This window comes from Solea senegalensis, linkage group LG7, assembly GCF_019176455.1.
Source record: "Solea senegalensis isolate Sse05_10M linkage group LG7, IFAPA_SoseM_1, whole genome shotgun sequence".
Taxonomy (NCBI): Eukaryota; Metazoa; Chordata; class Actinopteri; order Pleuronectiformes; family Soleidae; genus Solea; species Solea senegalensis.
Genome location: NC_058027.1, coordinates 21,152,926 through 21,171,714, shown reverse-complemented (window position 1 = coordinate 21,171,714; position 18,789 = coordinate 21,152,926). Strand labels below are relative to the sequence as shown.

Sequence of the window (18,789 nt, the reverse complement as noted above, 5' to 3'; positions counted from 1 at the left end):
ATAGCATAGTATATTTGGTACTTAATACTATAGTATAATGTATCACAGGTTGACACATTTTAGTGCAGTAAATATACACTGGTAGATTGTTGCATTATCCTTTATCAAACTGATTTATAGGAACATAACCACTAATAACCACAGTGCTCTACGAGAACTCAGGTTTATATCCGCAAAGTCACTCTGATTTGTTACTTGTTACCGTTTCTGTTATTTATGGCAATATAATATCCATTGTGGATTGAAAATATAGATGAATTCTCTTTTCCTTCCACTGTCTGAGGCAGAAAAGTTAAATCGTAACACTGGGAGCTTTCGGCTTTCTGAAAATTGATAACATGCTCGTGCATATCCACGACGGTGTACTGCGGATGATAAATCTCTGATCTCTGATGTGAGCCGGTCTTTGTTCACCACTGAAAATACTCTGAAGAAAAGTGAGGGAAGACACACACACACACACACACACGGTGATGTTTACACATTTCTGATGTGGACAACAGTTGCCGTGATTTATGATGCTCATAATCCAACAGGTAAATTGCTTCATGAACTTCATAATTAAAACATTTGTGTGATAATTCTGTTTTACTAAAGTAAAATATAACGATGGAAATTGGGGGATCGGATACTGGACAGGGATAAAAATCCTATACAATCCAAAAAAATCTATATTATTGCATGCGTCGCTATGCACAGAAAAAATGTAAATAAGCAAAAGCATTTTAGCTGAGTCATGTTTGGGCTGTTTATGTCTTCTTTTTTGGGGGAGAACGATATTTGTGACACTGCTGGAGAATTATGTCTTTGACCTGACTCGGCACATATGTCGTTAACAGCTTCATACGTTCATAAATGGTCTAAAATGACTTAATATCAGTATGGTCTCTCATAGTCGACGTCGTGCAACAGTCAGAATCGAGTCATGTTACGTCCACTGCTGTCGTCACTCAGGTTTGTACACACGCAGAAAAGTGACACATGCAATTTTGACAAGTCATGAGGACAAGACATTCATTCTCGGTCACACCTCCTCTTCCTCCTTTCTTACCTGTTGCGTTGCTTTATACCTATTTAAAAATGAGCCTTTAAGACTTCACGTCACCGCGCACATGTTGAGTGTGAAAGTAGATTCACATAAAGATAACACATCAGTACAGGACGAGCTACGGTAATGAGTAAAGACTGCAGCGTAAGTAGGTTAGACCCCTGGGGGCATGAAAGGCACAGTCTGGTTTCAAACTGCCAAAGAATTATGACAGGGTTGCAACATCTGCTGCCTCAGAGACAAGACAGTGATGGATGGCCAGGTGTCTCCTCTCTCTCTGTGTGTGTGCGTGTGCACACACACATGCACCTAAAAACAGACTTAAATTAGCATGTACACATCTGTGACAGAATTTCCAATTTACTCCAAATCGCCAATAAACAATGCTTGCCAAATGTGCTACACACACACACGTGCGCGCAAACTCACTGTTTAACGCCCGTCAACACCTACCATATGAAAGCCTCTCCAGTTGAATAAATAATCACATCACAGGAGACAGAGATTAATGATGTATTTATCATGCGATGACAAGCGCCCCATTCGACACATGAAAAGATCAGTATCAAGGTGTCAATAGCAGAAACCAGTCTGATGAGATTACTGAACAGAGGACGAAGCGTATCGCCACTCCACCGTCACGAGAATTAATGCTACATTCATAAAACATGACACATTCCACATACTGTGTAGATGCTGTGTTCCAACTTCCAAGATGAATCCAAACACCCCCCTCGAGTCATAAATCACATACCACAATGTACATATTTAAATAAAAAGCACAGTCATACTGTATTTATTCGTCACGAGTGAGAGAGACACGCTCATCAATCTGTGTCGAAGTGGATCCTGACGTGTGTCAATAAGGAGACAGTTATTCAACAAGAGAGGAAAAGCTCACTTTTAGTAGTAGTTCCCTGTGTGGTCAGTGCTGGTATCATTTACACGGGCAAGTGCAGACAAAGTGCAGGAAACTGTGACTCAGTCAGTGAAACAGCAACAGAACCTGTGGTTTTTGTGGTTGACCATAAATGTTCTTTTTAACTCACGTGATCAAGATATGAATTTAATTTATGTCCTTGTACTGACAGACTTATCAACCATAAGAATCTACTGCTCCGTGTTTGTTTGCCCCTCCTCTGTGGCTGCTGTGTTTGGGCTACCTCTCGGAGACGGACTCATGCTGGGCACTAGCGGCGTCTTGCGTCCGGCGGGGATCGGCGGAAGGAGGGGCTTCATGTTGGACCCGGGACGTCGGTCGGAGGAGGGCGACGACGCAACCGCAGCGAGGTGATCCGAGTCTGCGCGGGAAGTGTTGGCAGACTGGTCTGACTCCAGGTGGTCTGGAAATGGAAGTGTTTGATTTGAGATAATGAAACACACAGGAATATTTACAGTCAACGTTATTATCGCACAATCAGGTGATACTATGTGGGTAAATGAAAGACTGTTTTTAATGATTAAATGACTCAAAGGAGACATAATAAAATGTCCCTGACTCATTTACCTTCACAAATATAAACACTAAAGAACTGTGTTTACACCACACCGATACAAACTGATACTAAATCTATACGACAGCGAATGCTGTGCTCATAGTCTTGGGACATGTCACCTTACTTTAGATGCAGTGTGAAATAAGGCCAGTAAGTGGCAGCAGAGGTTAAGTTGACTGTTGTAATAAAGTCAGTGTAGGATACGGTCGTCACAGTATGTACTGCATCACGATTTGTGAGGTTGGAGGAATTATCCAGCTCTTATATACAACATATATACACATTATATACATTAAAGGGGCTAAATGTAAGTTTCAAAAACAGTTCTCCATAGTGACACGTACTGACGTCAACGATTCTAAATTCGATTCACAAATGTCCAAATTGCAAGTATTTAAATGTTAAATAACGTAAAACATAGAAGGTAGACTTTGAAAAGACTGATTGAAAGTGCATCCAGATGTATCGATTTACTCACAGACGAGTTTCCGGGCTGTGCTTGATAAAACCTTTTGCATTAAATAACTTTTGTGTAGGTTTCTGTTCTGAGCCACTGATGTTGACTCAGATCCACATGTCAGCCTAAAGGCCATTGTAGGCAATGGCAAAGGTTGCAGATGTCTCATATTTAAAGTCACACTAGGATCAAACAACAAAAAGGGAAACCTTTAGGCGTTTCCACGGCATGTCCCAGGGCAGAGCCATTGACTTGTTCCTCGAAGGCTGCGGCCGAAGTGGGCACAGACAGTGCTGTGCTGGCATGAGATTCTTCCGAACCACTTGCAAAAGGAAGATAAACCATAGATAGCAGGGGAAAGAAGACATGAGGGTGGGAAAGGAGGGAAGAGGATAACAAAAGTTAAAATGTCAGAACAATATTAGCGATGTGACAAACGTTAAGCTTTACAAAAACAGCCAAGTACAGGTCATTTGTTTGACTTACAGTGCACCTTACATAATATGCTATTCTGCAAATTTAGATCCCATAAAAGCACTCACGCTCAAACTCACACAACAGACGGGATCCTTGACTACAATGTGTGCGATAGAGACGCACAAGTAAAGACACATTCCCCCGTTAAGAGCAGTGACAACAAGTAGATAAATGTCTGGAATCCTCTGAAGAAATAGTGAAGCGCTGAGTAACGCGAACCATAAACACTGGGGGCATGCATCACTCACTGCCTTGACAGAAGCTCCTCAGAACATGATCCCACAGGGAGCAAATCAGTTGCGACTGAACGTATAACTGTATCTCTGCATCTATAATATCTTCTAAGAAAGAGTGTTGACAGACAGTTGAAGCAGTGGAGTGTCTTGCCGGCGAGAGGAAGCTGCACTACACACAAAATATGTACACTAACGTGCACATGTGCAGCAAGAGCTTAAAAATACCTGAATTCATTAGCAAATCTTCCTGTGTTTAAGCAGTAAAACGCACTCTTAAGTTGAGCACAGTATGAAAACAGAGCTGAGAAAAGAACAGTTTCCTTTTTCTTTGTTATGAAAACACAAGAGTCCTGGCTTCTGTTCCATCATCATATAAAATTAAAAGTGATTATTATGAAACCTAGTATAATGTACTATACATAAATGTGTTTGTATGTGTCATTTATTTGCAATTCTGTCAATGACTTTAACTATTCTTTGTATTATCACACAAAATATGTTAGACTAGCATGTTCACTTTTATGTTTCCCCTAATGTCCGTTTTTGTGGGTGCCCCCGAGTAAAAGGGTGCGTCTGCCATCATGTTACCTCTTCAATTTCTGCTCTGACACGCCACGGAAGAGGTATGTGCCTGTGTCATCCCTATGTTTGGAGCTGTAGCTTCCTAGCTTATATATTTACAGTATTTGGTGACTCTTTGTTCACTTATTATTATTATTATTATTATTTCATTGACTTAGAGGCTCCACAGTTGTGTTTTCTTTTGATTTGTGCACATTCTGTCATCAAAAGAAGGGGAAAATAATGAATTACATTATTTACTCGCGTTACGGAAATTGTACACAAACAATGTTTTTTGTGTACTTTTTATTAAAATTTGTAATTTTACCTTTACTTAATTATGTTTTTTGGAAGTACTGTACGTCACTCTGTTTTAAAGTAAAAAAATAAATTAATTAATTAAAATTCACACACCTGAAACTTTGGCAGTAAATGGTGAGGACAGGTGAATGAGGAGGACAGGTGAATAATGAGGACAGGTGAATTGGCATTAATTAAGGTCCCTGAGTGAGTGAGGAGGTTAAATCATTTGTGACCTTTGACACATTTTGACTAATACATTATGTGTTTACATATTTTATTTTTTTAAAGGTTTGACTTGAAAAACAATTAACGTGAGATTTGTGTCCCCGTGTCCTTTTTGCACGACACAAGAAAGACCCCAACCTACTTTTTTACTTTAACTTGAGAACATTTTTAGACGAGTACTTCAGAAAAATGTTATCAAAATGTGTCACTTTTACTCGAGTGGAACATTTCCGTTCTCTTTCTAACCTCTGACATTTAAGGCCGTCTATGAGTGCGCCACAATCAGACACAACATATGGACAAGTACCTTGATTTTGTGTGCGTCTCCCTGCTTTCCTCGAGATGCTGGCTGTCAGAATTCTGCTGTGAGGACGGTGCATTTTGAGTAGAGCTGAGATGGACAAAAAAAAGAAGACGACGGAATTCAATCATTCTTCACTCACTGGAAAAAAGCTATTTCACGTACACATTTCCACAGTCCACTAAAATAATATATATATAAATAAAAAAGGCAACCATTTAATCTTTTCATATCTGAAAAGATGACAGATGCAGGTATATTTTGGGATGACCGATTGTTGGAGAGTGCAGCGTGACGAGCCTGAATGGCACCTGCCACTTCACCGTCAAGGTCAAAAAATAAGCCCAAACAAGCCATCAAAACACATTTAGGACAAGAGCCCCAATTAAATCAATTCACGCCACGTGAGTGGCAACTTGAAATTCAGCAGTGGAGTACGGTGGAGTGTGTTTGACTTATAATGGACCTTTTGAAGAGCAGGCTGTAGACCCCAGGACTCTTCCCCATTACAGCCTCTCTCACCAGCTGCTCACGCCTCCTGATGGAAGCGAGCTCCTGTGGAGAGGAGAGACAAGAGGAGGCGAAGTGAAGATGAAGGACAAAAACCGGAGAGAGACAGATAACATAGGTGAGGAAAAACAGGAGTTGGGGGAGTTGATGTGAAGGTGATTAAAGGTGACAAAACATGGTGGACAGTGGGAGGCAGGAGTGCTGATGCATGGAAGGAGTTCTGCCCTTACATTTTGTACAGTATTGATGTTTTCATTTACTTTAAAGGCGTCAACGCGTATAAATATTTCATGATACAACTTACAGTGGGGTTCTTCTGTGGACTAAGCTCTGCTTGGATTCTGGTGAAATAGTTTGCGTGAGCAGGATCTGAAGGGTCAAGAGTTGCGGAAAAGTGCGACATGAGTGTTGATAGCGGCGAGGGCGGTTTTTCGTCCGGCTCGTGAGCTGAGGAAAAGAAAGATGAGAGAGAGATGTTACATATCAGTGCAGAGTAACACTGTACATTAAAATGAATGTAGTCTTCCAGGTTGGAAGTTGTCAATCACACGTGTTTATTGTCCAGAATGTGTCCTATCCTACTGAAAAACACCTGAAACTAGTGATTGAGACCGATAACTCCTCAGGAAGATGTTGACTGATGGTTTAAATCAAGTGAGGAAGCTTCAATTTAAACACAGTTGTCTGGTTTTACAACCAGCAAAGTCACCCCCTGGTGAATAAGTGAAGTGCTACTTCAATCTTACCATCCAGGCTTCACTTTTTAAGTATAGTACATTTCTGCCAATGAAACTCCTCTTGAATGTTACAAACTGGAGCATTAACACATTAGAATACAAGAAAACTTTATAATGTAATGTAAGGATGATTATTATTTAACGAATTCAATGTTTGGGACAGTGATTGTGACTTAAAATTGATTAAATGTTTAGCTCAGGTGCAAGCAGTTCAAAGAAGCTAAAAGGGATTAAGTTACTTACCAGAAAATAGCTTTGGTAGAAGTTGAAGTCACTTTTTTATAATATGACTTAAATAAAAGCCTTAAAGACATTTATTGTACTTAGGTATCAAAAGTAATTTTCTGATATAAAATTTACTGGAAGGTTGTGTGTTCAATTCCTGGCTCTGCACGTCTCTATGTGTCCTTGAGCAAGACGTTTTAACCCCATGTTGTAGCGTGTGAATGGGTGAATGGCAAACCTGTAGTGTACAGCAGCTCATCAAGACTAGAAAAGACCATTACCAAGTCTTCTTCTTCTGATTTTATTTGGTAGTAACAAAGACAGATGTGGGAAAGTAGTGGAGGAAAAATAAAAGTTGCTAAAAGTAGAGATATATGAATTTGTTACTTAAGTACAGTAACAAAGTATTTGTACTTTGTTACATTAGAAGACTGTGTGCAAGTGACAGCACTGTGGATTGAGTACCTGTGGAGGCGTCGTCTGCTCTGTTGTTGTTTTCTCCCTTCAGTTCCTCTGACAACAGGTACTCCTTCACTATCTGCCTCAGTGTTGGGTACACTTCCTCCCAGTCATCTGCACACACACACACACACACAGACACACACAGACTTATAATATAGTATTCTTAGTAACCCTTAACCTAAAACTAAAATAAACAAGGACGAGACAAAATGTCCTCACAAGGTAGGTTTAAATCAAAATCTGTCCTCACAGCCTTCACATATATACACAGAGAGAGAGAGAGAGAGAGACGTGAATAGAGCCAATACATCTCTACATCAAACAGTAATGACTCAAAGATATGGGGATGACGACCTTAGAGTAATGAGGTGCTGGCTCACAGTGCATAAAAGTGATGAGTGCCCCACGCTCCCTGTATGTTCATCTCATTAAGAAAACAGCTAACATGTCTGAGAGCTTTCATGAGGGACTGATAAACACAGCTATTCCGCGGGCCTGCGTGCCCCTAATGCATGTGGTAATTGGATTGAGAGTGTAGCGTATGGATTTTAGTGAAGTGTCGTCATTTATCTGCGGCTACATCGGTGACAATCTGACGGGCGCCGCTCTAGTCCAGGGATAAGAGAAGTGGCTTCACAGCTCGCCGAGACGCTTCAATGACAAGCTGAACGGAGCAATTAGAGCAGAAATGTCTCTTTCTTTGCGGCATATAAGGTCTGGCAGGCACCAGTAAAGAAAATGAACATTGTTTTTTTTCTCTCCGTACCACAGGGGATAACGTTGTCGAAGAATCCCGGTTGTTGCTCGATGGTGTTTGTGTAGAGGTCTATACGCGACACAGCCACGTCAATCTGTGCCGGCTCGTAGATGCTGCGGCTCTTCAGGTGGCCCGTGTACTTCTCCACGTCGGTGGGCAGGAGGAGGACGTATCTCGGCTCGAAGAAGCTGTTCTTCAGACTCAACACGCCCTGCGGGGGAAAACATAACATTTTAATATCATTCTCTCTCTCTCTCTACCACTGTAAATGTTATTATAATTGCACGTTTTCGCAGCCGCTCCTTGAGGAGTCAAGGAAGAGCGGGGGTTTGGTAAATAAGAGCACAGGCATTAAGGTTTGAATTATTTCCCTGATGATTAGGTTTCGCTTCTGTCATTTCACCCAAATTATAAACAAACACGCTTCAAATTAAACACGAGAGCTGGGTAACTTTGGGTAAGATTGTGTTTAAATCACCTGCTGTTTACAGTTTTTGTGATTCTGTTTAATATTGGGATCATCTATGACCAAAATGTGTGACATAAACTGACAGTTTTGGCAACTTAACTGTCATTTTTCAGTGATATTCAAGAGACAAGTGTAGCTGCGTTTTTAAACATTTGGTCGTGTGTCTACAAACAAAACACTGTCTCTCTCTCATCCAAAGATCTAAAGATTTGTCAGCTGGTGAATTCCTGCAGCGGTACAGAACAATTCTGACATCTTTTTTTCTCTCACACATTTACATCTGTTTATGCTGTTTTGTCACACATGGCTGCGTTTTCATCAGAGAATACATGCAGTCAGATAAACATAAAATATGTGACATATAAACTTGGAAAATTATTTTCATTACAAAAACTACCCCAAGGCTTAGCGGTGTCATCGATCGAGCACCTTTGGGGATAAACTGGAACACAGATTGTGAGCCAGGCCTTCTTCTCGTGTCTGAGCAGAATGAATGAGCACAAATTCCCATAGAAACACTTCAAAGTCTTTCAAGAAGAATGGAAGCTGCTATAAAAGGTCCATAAGAAAGTCCTGGATATGTATTTGATTTAGGCGTCCCAATACTTTTGTCCATGCAGTGTGAATTACATACCTCTAGCTCCATATGGACACAGCACGCCAGTCCGTCTCTGGCCACCTCCTCGATGGCGTCTCTGGTCAGGCCGTAGCGGTGACCCCCATAATGCATGGTCTGGATAAACTTACCCTGAAAAAAAGGGGAGAATTTCACAGAAATTAAAAGAAAAGAACGAACAGGAGGACATTTTAGTGCCCATGCTCATAAAACAGTTAGGAGATGTTTATCAACTAAAGTGGACGGGACGTAAAACACAAGCCGAGCGTGTTCTGTCAGGAGTTACCACCTGAAGTCATGTGTCCCTGACCCCTGACCCCGTGAAGTGAACTTTTCACCCGGCGGTCAGCACAAAAATGTACCTTTCTGTTATTTCTGGCACATGAACCCTGGCCTTTTGGCAGCCGTGACTTTTGACCCCGCTGTTTCATTTAAACAACATAGTTTAAAGTCCAATAGTTAGTCACATTATTAAAATGGTTATTGACGGTAGGGTAATGTAATGTTCTGTATAACTATAAATGACTGTAATTGAATGTCTTTTTGTAATCTAAACATGTGACACCTACTGCACGTCCGTCGGTCCTAAGAGGGTCTAAGGATAAACATGTCATCTGCTAGTCTGTATCAATGAAATTTAACTTGCGATGTCTGTTGTTTTTGTTGTCAAAGCACAATTTTACCAACTTATTTCATTGTATTCTTCATTCTTTACAGCAGAGGTCTCAAAATTGAAAACAAACGCTTTTGTATTGAAATTCTATGTCTTTTTTCACTTGACCGGCCCCCTACTGTGCCAAAAAGACACTTGTTTGAGACCCCTGCTTTACAGTGTTAATGTTACTTTGATAAAAACACAGAAAATAGAGGAAAATCAACCCTGAAACTCGCAGGTGTCCTCTCGATGTCTCCTGATTCAAACATAAATTTGAGCTCCTTCTGAGTTTTTCCGTGCCTTAATCTCTCCTAACTGAAACACATTTAAACACACAATTACATTGATTGTTGTGACTCTACAGCGATTCACATATAATTACACAGCAGGCCCGCTTTGTTTGTGACACGGCAAAGAGTATAAGTACCAGGGGGCTGCTGCGCTGATTGGGGTTAATTCTGCAGAAGAGCACTCACGAGGAGCGGGTTCAAGAGGTTATGATTGCATCGTTACCTTTGAACAAATCTGAGGGGAAAAGGATTGAAGGAGAGGCCGAGCAGCTGACATGAGAAAGAGGTCAGGGCGTAATAAGAGCAGGACGGGAGGACAGGAGGAGTGATATAAATCAGAACTGGCAATAGAAGGAGGAAAAAGAAAAAGGGGGTAAAGGTGGGGAAAATCCAAGCAGACAAAAAGGCATCAATACTCGCTTCAAAGCCCTTTGCTGTGTAAATCACGTTATGACCACAAACGTCTGTGGGTCCCGGCTCTTACATAAGCAGGGTGAAAACATGGACAACTAACGTGTCTGAGGACTCATTTCTCTGACTAAATATTAATGTTTTTAAATAGAAAAATCAGTCAGAGCAACGTGATCAAGCAAAGACACAGTAAACATTTAAAGGCCACATAGACCGGAAGCTCCAATTAACGCTGCGTTTGCGTGTGTATCTGCGTGTGTGTAAAACGCCGCGCTGAAAAATAACCGTGTCGTGTTGACGTACCATGTGAATCATGTTCTGAAAGTCCTCCTCGCTGACAAAATGGTAATCAATTCCATTTTCTTCACCAAAGTAGGGACCTCGTGTTGTGTGACAAATTCTGTTGAGGAACACATACACACACACACACACACACACACACACGTAGTGAAAATATTCAGTGTGCAGTTTAATATGGAAACTTATCCAGCAAAATACTGCATTAAATGTCATCTAAAGGCGGCTAGCAGGGGGCAGAAAACCAGGACAAGGCCCCCCAATGCCAACATACAGTATGTGCCAGGATTATGTCATTAAAATTCCTCTGCATGTGTTATATCTGTGCATTTTTTTAAATATCTAAGGCTAAATATGTATAAATAATATCCTGCTGTTATTTAGAGTGAACTGGCTTACTCTAATGCTGGCCTTTTACTTTAGTTTACCACTCTTATTGTTCTTTTTTTATAACTTTTTTAAAACTTTTTTTATACAGAGGCCGTGTTAAAATCATTTTGCTTCACCTTGCCTTGACACATTATATTATTATTTCTACCACCTTTACTCTGCTTACACGGAATTATATTATTATAATACCACTTTTACATTATAGTCTTTTGTTTACCTTATTTACCTATGTCATTTGGATAATTACTCTTTACTAGTGGTTATTAGCTTTATTTACTTACTGCTATAAATCACTTCTTTCCCCATTCTGTTTCTGTGTGTTTGTTATGTGTATATAAATAAAGGCTAATTGATTGACAGCCATGTCACACAGAAATCCCTCCAGCACTGAAAAGGAGACATCAGTATATACTGTTATGTGTCATTTTATATTACATTATGAGGAAACATCACTAAAACGCCTTCATGTTTCCCTCTATAGCATCTTGACATCAGATTTAATAGCAACAATAACATGATTTCCTCAAATATGAACTGTTTATTGTCTCCAAGGACATGATGAAACAAAACTCTGATACTGACCCGTATCCAAAGCATTCGTTTAAGTCCTGACACAGTCTGTGGGCCAGCTCTCTCTTGCCACAGCCTTGTGGACCCGTCAGCACCAGTATAGGATAAGGAGAGTCTGCACTGGGTAAAGTACTAAAGCATGGAGACACACACACACACACACACACACACACACAGAGAAAGTGATTCATACACAGTTACCTCCGTTGCCAAAGGTGAAAAAGACTTAGGTATAATAAACTATGAAGCCTGAGCTCTGGAATTGAAAGTCACTGTAACAATCAATAAAATAAGGGGGAAACCTTGCTGGGTAAATACTTTGTCTGCTTTCTCAGAAGCACAGAGGAGAATGTTAAATTGACTCGAGCTGCAGCATTTTATTTGCTGATGATGGATGTTTTCAAAAAAGAAAGAAAAAGTGCTGATGCATGAGCTCATTTTTAGAGAGCAGAGATAATGTGAGCAACAGTGAAACACTGCAGATAAAGTGCCGCTTTGAAAACAACTGTCACGGTGACTGATCTCCAAAAATACGTGCGCGTCATTGATGATTTATCGCATTTAATTGTGTTATAATCGTCACGTTAAGAGTAGCTCCGTATCAGTCACCATTTTATTTTAAATGCTTCCTGATGTTGTCCCCGACGATCACACATAACGCTGTGTCCTTTCATACAAACCTGTCGTACAACATCTGCGGCTGCATCAGCTGATACACGAGGTGGGTCATGTGATCTCTGGCGGCCACCACTTCTATAGGGGGATCATATTTGTTCACCGATGACACCTATAGAACAAAAATAGGATCGCTATTTACAAAAGCATCTCTGATCTTGAAACAAAAAACGATTTATTGCCTTTATTTATCAAGTCGAGTTTATTTATACAGCACATTTACAACAGCAAGACAAAGACAAGACAAAATCTGACAAATCCACACCCAAAATAGGACAAAACTCCAGATGACATAGCACCAGGACTGAAAGCAAGATTGAAAAGATGAATGAGGCTTTAAAAAGAGTCGTACCTTCTCTTCAGCCGTGACTTTCTCTTGGTCCAGCATGGTGAGATGTTGAAGGAGGAAAACCACCGACAGCCTGTAGTCCTGTTGCTCCTGACCAATCACATTCACATGCTTCACATTATGTGGCAAAGTCATTGTACAGCGTATACTGTACATTTTCTGTGATGTCGCATCAGACCACACAACAGAGGTACCGGCTTTAAGAGGCACTACACAAAACTGGCAGTCATCAAGCAGACCTCTGCAGTGACCTCTGTCATGCACAGTCCTCCCACTCACATGATGCTTGTGGACTATGTTTAAATAACTGGGTTACACTGGGTTACCTGCACAGGGTTCTGCAGCAGATTGAGGTCTCTCAGCAGGGAAAGTTCATGGATGTGCTTGCACTCCTTAATCTCACTAATCTGGAGAGAACATATACAAAATAATGCTGTGGGTTATGTGTGCAATATGCTCATATGTACATAATAAAAATGTGAATATTTATACTCAAACTGTTCATGGACTTTTTTTTAACAGACAATATTTAAAGCTGCAGATTATGTTGTTAGTGTGTGTATCTGACTTTGACGTCAAACTAATCACTTCCTATGTGCAGGGCGAGACCTATACACTGCTGCACTGTGAAAAAAAACATGTGGAGCTGATGGGCTTAATCAGCATTGTTATGCACTCCAGTTTCAACACAGCCCGCCCTTGTGACATTTAATCACAAGGGCGGGCTACTTCCATCTTCTCTCAGACCCGTACCAGGTTTTTCTTCAGGTTTAAGGAGCTCAGTATGCACAGGTTCTGAAGACCAGAGAGGCTCCTGATGCGGTTCAAAGACAAGTCGAGGAACTGGAGACTCTTTATCGTCTCCAAGCCTTCAATCCTCTCCAGCTGGTTCCCCCTCTGGAGAGTCGGAGAAGAGAACAGTACATGTAATGCTCATGTATATGCATGCACACATATCATCATCATCATCTTCATATCCCCCTCAATGATCCCCCCACTGATAAATATTAAGGACGTTTCACAGTTGCCCTGTTGGGTGCATGAACTTTGTTTCCCCCTCAGTGCAGAGTTGAGTGACAGGCCTGCTTCTCTCTGCTAAATCTTGATAGGTGACAGCCAAACAGCTGGCAGGGCACTCGTGCAGCATGCATAAGAACCAGATGTGGGCACTCCTCCCCTTTGTCAGCATTCCCATACCCGCCCCTCACTCCGTTCCAGTAACTAAAGTTGTGATCCAGCCGCGTGGCTCCGCCTCGAGGCTGCTCTTGCCAAGCGTGTTTCCTGGCAGAGGGCTGCTGTCAGTGGGGATGGGGGTGGGGGGAAGGATGTGCAGGTGACTGTGCTGGTCCCTTGAAGCTGTAGGTCAGCGCCGTGATGGGCTTCGAACCAGGCAGGATTGACAGGGTCACGCTGTTTAGGGAGGCAGCGTGTGAGGAAAAGGGGGTCAGGGATGGGATTAGATGGATGCTGTGTGTGTGTGTGTGTGCTGAACGTGGTCCAGGCTCACTCAAACACTTGCAGCTGTCAGGAGGGGCAGACACAGCCAGATTGGTAGCTGCTGACAATGAGGAAGCACTGATAAAGGACAGAACACACGTGTGTACATGCAAACACACACACACACACACACACACAAGCAGAACGAGAGCACGAGAGAGAAAAATCCTGCTGTTGGACCGTGTGTTGATTCTCAAACCTGGGGCCAAGGTTTTAAATGAATGTAAAATCACGGACCAAAACAGAGACATAAAAACAGAAAGAGAGAGAGAAGCAGAAACAGGTAAGTTAACCCGGTGAGTTATACACAAACGTTCATTCATTAAACAAGTGTTTGTGTATTCAGTACACAGAGGAATATGACTGTGAAGCAATACCATTGATCCTCAATACCAATATCATTAATCTCACTCCCATAAACACGCACATCATGACCAAAACAGGTGCAAATGTATCAGTGTATTAATGAATGTTATGCCAGTTTTGCAGCATCAATTTGAAAATACGTCATAAATATGCAAATAAATCAATGTTCATATAAAAAAAAAAAACTCTTTTTCAGAGTTTCACGCAACTCTAACATGACTATAACTCATTTATTCTTCAATAACATTATTATTTATATTTCTTTTTGGTGTTTTGTGGTAATTTCCAAGGAAAAATGTGACACATTGTCAATAAATGCAATCGTCCCGGTCCCCCAAGGTCTTGTTTTTTTTTTAGTATGTTTCAACTCTGAAACCAGGACGATGTGAGAGTAACGTGTCAGTTCTGCCAAGCAACAGCAAGAGAAGGAGTCCATGTTTGTAAGTCTGCGCTCGTACGTACTGTGTGCGCGGAAATGAGTGAGTGAGAGGCACCTACGAGGCAGAGGTGACTCAGCGGCAGATTATATAATCCGCTGATCCTGGAGATCCTGTTGTGTGCCAGGCTGAGATGAGTGAGCATGGTGCACTGCTCGAGTCCACTGATCTCACTGAAACCGTTGTCTGATGCGCGGGCATGTTAAGGATGGACACACACACAAAACCAAAAAACAAGCTGCGTGTAATGAGTTCATGTGCAGGTGCTTCTCAGAAAAAAGGATACAGTCCAGATCCAGCTTAGTGAGACACAAATACGCCGACAAGTCCTTCATCTTTGTCATGCGGTTATAGGAGAAGTTGGCCACCTAGAAAACAAAAAGCACCACGGGATTATACAGTACATTTCATCAAAGACATATGAAGAGTATTTGAAAAGAATTCAGAAAAGTTTACTGTCATTCAAGGGCAGTTAATGCCCCGTAAGCAGTTCCTGAGCGACTACAGATGGGCTATGGAAATCCGGGCCAATCTTCAGGGAATAACACGAGAGAACAAAGCCCCAGCCACCAATCAAATGTTGTCTTATCCTGTCAACTCAAGGTCCCGCTCTACCTTTAGGTTCTTGGGTGGCTGGAATCCAAAGAAGTCGGAGATGTGATTGTGAGAGGCGTCCAGGATGAAGAGGTAGGGCATGTGGCTCACGCAGGACAAATCTAACACACAAACGGAGGAAAAAGGAAGTGGAGTCCAGTGACTGAAGCGCACGTTTGTGTCAACTGTAAACACAATCAAAAACTCACCTTTGATTTTGTTGTGCGGCAGCTCCAGCTTTTGGAGATGGACGTAACTGCACAAAATGGAGACGTCACTGAGATTGTAATTCTAGAATGGAGGAAAACAAACTTATGAAGTGTTCATAATTGTTTTGTCTCGGTAAATCAAGACAGTCAACTCAGTAGTTTAGGCCCTGTTTCCACTAAGCGCTACGGTTTGGTTCAGTTTGGTACCAAACTGACTGACGACTCAGTGACGCATCCATCGCTGTCCGGCCTTCACGGCCTGCAGTGGAAACACAAACCAGACCAGGATATAATCAATCCAAATCCTACCATACAGCTTGATGGAAACAGGGCTTTCGTGACGTAAATGAGTTCCGTGTGTGCGGTACGAGCCGACACAATCCATAACTCAGTATTAGTTTCAGGTCAAAATCACTGAAATATGAGACACTCCAAAAACTGGAAAAATATACATTATTGGCTTGATTGCGTCCATTCGAGTAGCGACGCTTTCCTGCCAGGAGTTTATCAGTGTTGTATCGTACACAAACAGTGGTATTGAGTCATCCCTGCTGTGTAGGCATGTGTCTTACAGGCAGAGCCAGGTGGTGGTACAAGTGCTGCAGCCCAATGCCAAAACGTCCCATCTGGGAGATGCGTCTGGAAATCAGCTCAGCAGTTAAAACGCCATTCTCCTGAAAACATAGGAGAAGAGAAACGAGTTAGAAGACCGACACCAGAATGTCACATAAATGTATGTCAAAGTGGCTTATATTCTTATATAAAATGCAGACGACACGTTTGCATTTTGTGCTACCGTGTGGTTATTACGGTAATGTCACTTGTGCCGTTGCAGGAAGCTGGCGAATCAGCGTCTTTGTCACAAGAGAGGAGAGAGTTGGAAAATCGCCTGACATTGAAAATCTGACATCGAAATCTGGTGTTCATCTCCAACTACAGTGTTTTTTCTCATTTCAAATTGTTAATACACTATTGTAACGTGCAGTAAATTATAAATAGCTTCCAGATTTTTTTAAAGCTAGGTGTTAAAGGGTTAATTGGGTCGCAGTAGTTTGCTGTCTTTAAAAAGTTGGTCCCCATTTTAAATAGTTTGGGAAACGGTGATACAGCCTCGTTGTTGATTTACTCCCTCAGACTTCTCACGCACGGCTTCCTGCTTCACCTGCTGCACAACAGAACATAATGTGGAGCCTCATTTAAAGTGAGTCGGTGAATATGCAGCCACACTGCCTTTCCTCTCTATGGTATTTATTTGTGACACAGTTTATTTGTCAAAAAAAATATGGTGACAAACAGCTAAAGTTTCCTGCTCCTTACCACCTTGTCTTTGTTTTCCTCTGGCTTGTCACTGCTGGGAGCCTCTGTTGATGCAGCGGCGTCAGCGAGAGGCTCTGGGGAAACTGCCGAGGAAAACTCTTGTCCCGTTTCCCTGTTGTTTGGATTTACTTCTTCTTCTTTTTCTCCTCCTTCTCCTTCTCCTTCTCCAGACTTCTGGCGCGAGGTCTCCTGCTTCATCTTTTACACGACAAAACAAATGTGGAGGAAGTGATTCAATTAATTCTACCGCTTCTTGAAGGTCCAGTGTGTAACACCTACAATAGTGAGACCTCTTCTTCCGCTTCAAAACACAAAACACATGCTCTGTTGTAGAAACATGGCAGCCACTATAAAGCACAGCCCTTATACACACACACTCTTAAATATGACACAGAGGACCTTTAACAGTGATTCCCGCCTTGGTTCAAGCTCACATTGTGGCATGATTTTGAGCAATAACGAAATAAAACTGAATTAAAAATATGGATGATATACAGCTACAGCTCTTTAATATACCTCCATGTCTCTGTTTTCCTCTGGCGTGTCACTGCTGGGAGCGTCAGCGAGAGGCTCAGGGGAAACTGCAGAGGAAAACTCTCCTGGACTCGTTGTTTCCTTGCCTTTTGGATTTACTTCTTTTCCAGACTTCCTGCGCAAAGTCTTCTGCTTTACCTATTGCACGACAGAACAAATGTGGAGGGTTCATTTAAAGTGACTCAATGAATACTACCTTGTCTTGAAGGTCCAGTGTTGGTGACATCAAGGATGCTTGAGATCTACGGTGGCCTTTCCATACCAGACAGGATGTCAATGTAAACAAGAGCTTCAAGTTGACAGTCGAGTGCTATTTATTCAGCTTGTATAACTGATATGGTAAGATAGTGAGTATCCGCTTCAAACCACAAAACGCACAGCATGGGTGGGGCAAGATGACGGCCTCCATAAAAGCAAGGCCCTTGCCTTAAGTTCATATCGCAGGTTCTTGTTTTCAAGCAATTATTAAGCACTTTTACAAACACGTTTACAGGTAGTACATCCAAATTCTGCCAATAATTCCACACTTTGGTATAAACACACACACACTCAGGCTTTTATTTAGATTATTATTATTATTAATAATAATGATAATAATAACAATAATAAAAACAAACTTTCTTTCTTACAAACATGAAGACATACTGTACAGCTGCGGTGTCCTTCTGCTTACCTCCATCGCTCTGTTTCCCTCTGGCTTGTCAGTGCTGGGAGCCTGTGCTGAGGCAGCAGCGTCAGTGAGAGGCTCTGGGGAAACTGCAGAGGAAAACTCTGGCTTCGTTGTTTTCTTCATTTATTTATTTTTTCTTCAGCAATGAAAGACGAAACAGTGAAGGTCAAGGGGTCAAAGTGGGGACAGCCACTTCTGCGACTTCTTCTTCTTTTGGTGTTTTACACCGGTTACATTACTGCTTTTCTTCTCCTTACTCCCTGAGTGCACTCTTGTTTCTCCTTCCTTCCTAGCTTGCTTCCTGTGTCCTTCTGTCCTTTACTCCCTCCTGATTATTCAACGGCAGCTGTCGTCCTGTACACATGCACTGATGAGACTCCCTGCCATGGTTACCACAGCAACATGCATAAACATCAAAGGGAGCAGGCTTTGATGATTCCTCCCTTCTTCCTACCAGCTAGCTAACAAGTTAGCTTCAACGCGGAGCGTCCTTCATTGTCGCCTAGCAACGGGGGCGAGAGGTAAACGGAAGTGTGGGGAAAAAAAACCTATAAACAAAATAGGTAACGTTCAGGCGCAAATGTGAGTACTAAAAGAATTCACATTAACGCTTCAACGACACGTGCATTTCCGGTGTATTTCAATTAA

The 18,789-nt window shown here is 41.8% G+C and overlaps 1 protein-coding gene across 2 annotated transcripts; it reads right to left on the bottom strand.

Annotated features, from left to right (window-relative positions):
* Window positions 1-1,547: 1,547 nt before the first annotated feature.
* lrguk (leucine-rich repeats and guanylate kinase domain containing) lies at window positions 1,548-18,718 on the bottom strand. 2 transcript variants are annotated; one of them, XM_044031098.1, is made up of 22 exons: window positions 18,145-18,718; window positions 17,454-17,609; window positions 16,938-17,135; window positions 16,193-16,294; window positions 15,621-15,702; window positions 15,433-15,533; window positions 15,104-15,185; window positions 14,879-15,003; window positions 13,271-13,414; window positions 12,844-12,924; window positions 12,521-12,607; window positions 12,174-12,280; window positions 11,506-11,625; window positions 10,540-10,636; window positions 8,899-9,012; window positions 7,805-8,006; window positions 7,042-7,149; window positions 5,919-6,061; window positions 5,571-5,659; window positions 5,111-5,194; window positions 3,211-3,323; window positions 1,548-2,391 (listed from the first exon to the last, which is right to left on the bottom strand). In XM_044031098.1, the coding sequence occupies exons 1-22, from the start codon at window positions 18,262-18,264 to the stop codon at window positions 2,159-2,161; spliced, it is 2,688 nt and encodes an 895-aa protein (XP_043887033.1). In that variant the 5' UTR covers window positions 18,265-18,718; the 3' UTR covers window positions 1,548-2,158. The 2 variants fall into 2 exon arrangements, with proteins under 2 accessions (XP_043887033.1, XP_043887034.1); XM_044031099.1 differs by having other exon boundaries at window positions 16,941-17,135.
* Between the last annotated feature and the right edge of the window lie 71 nt (window positions 18,719-18,789).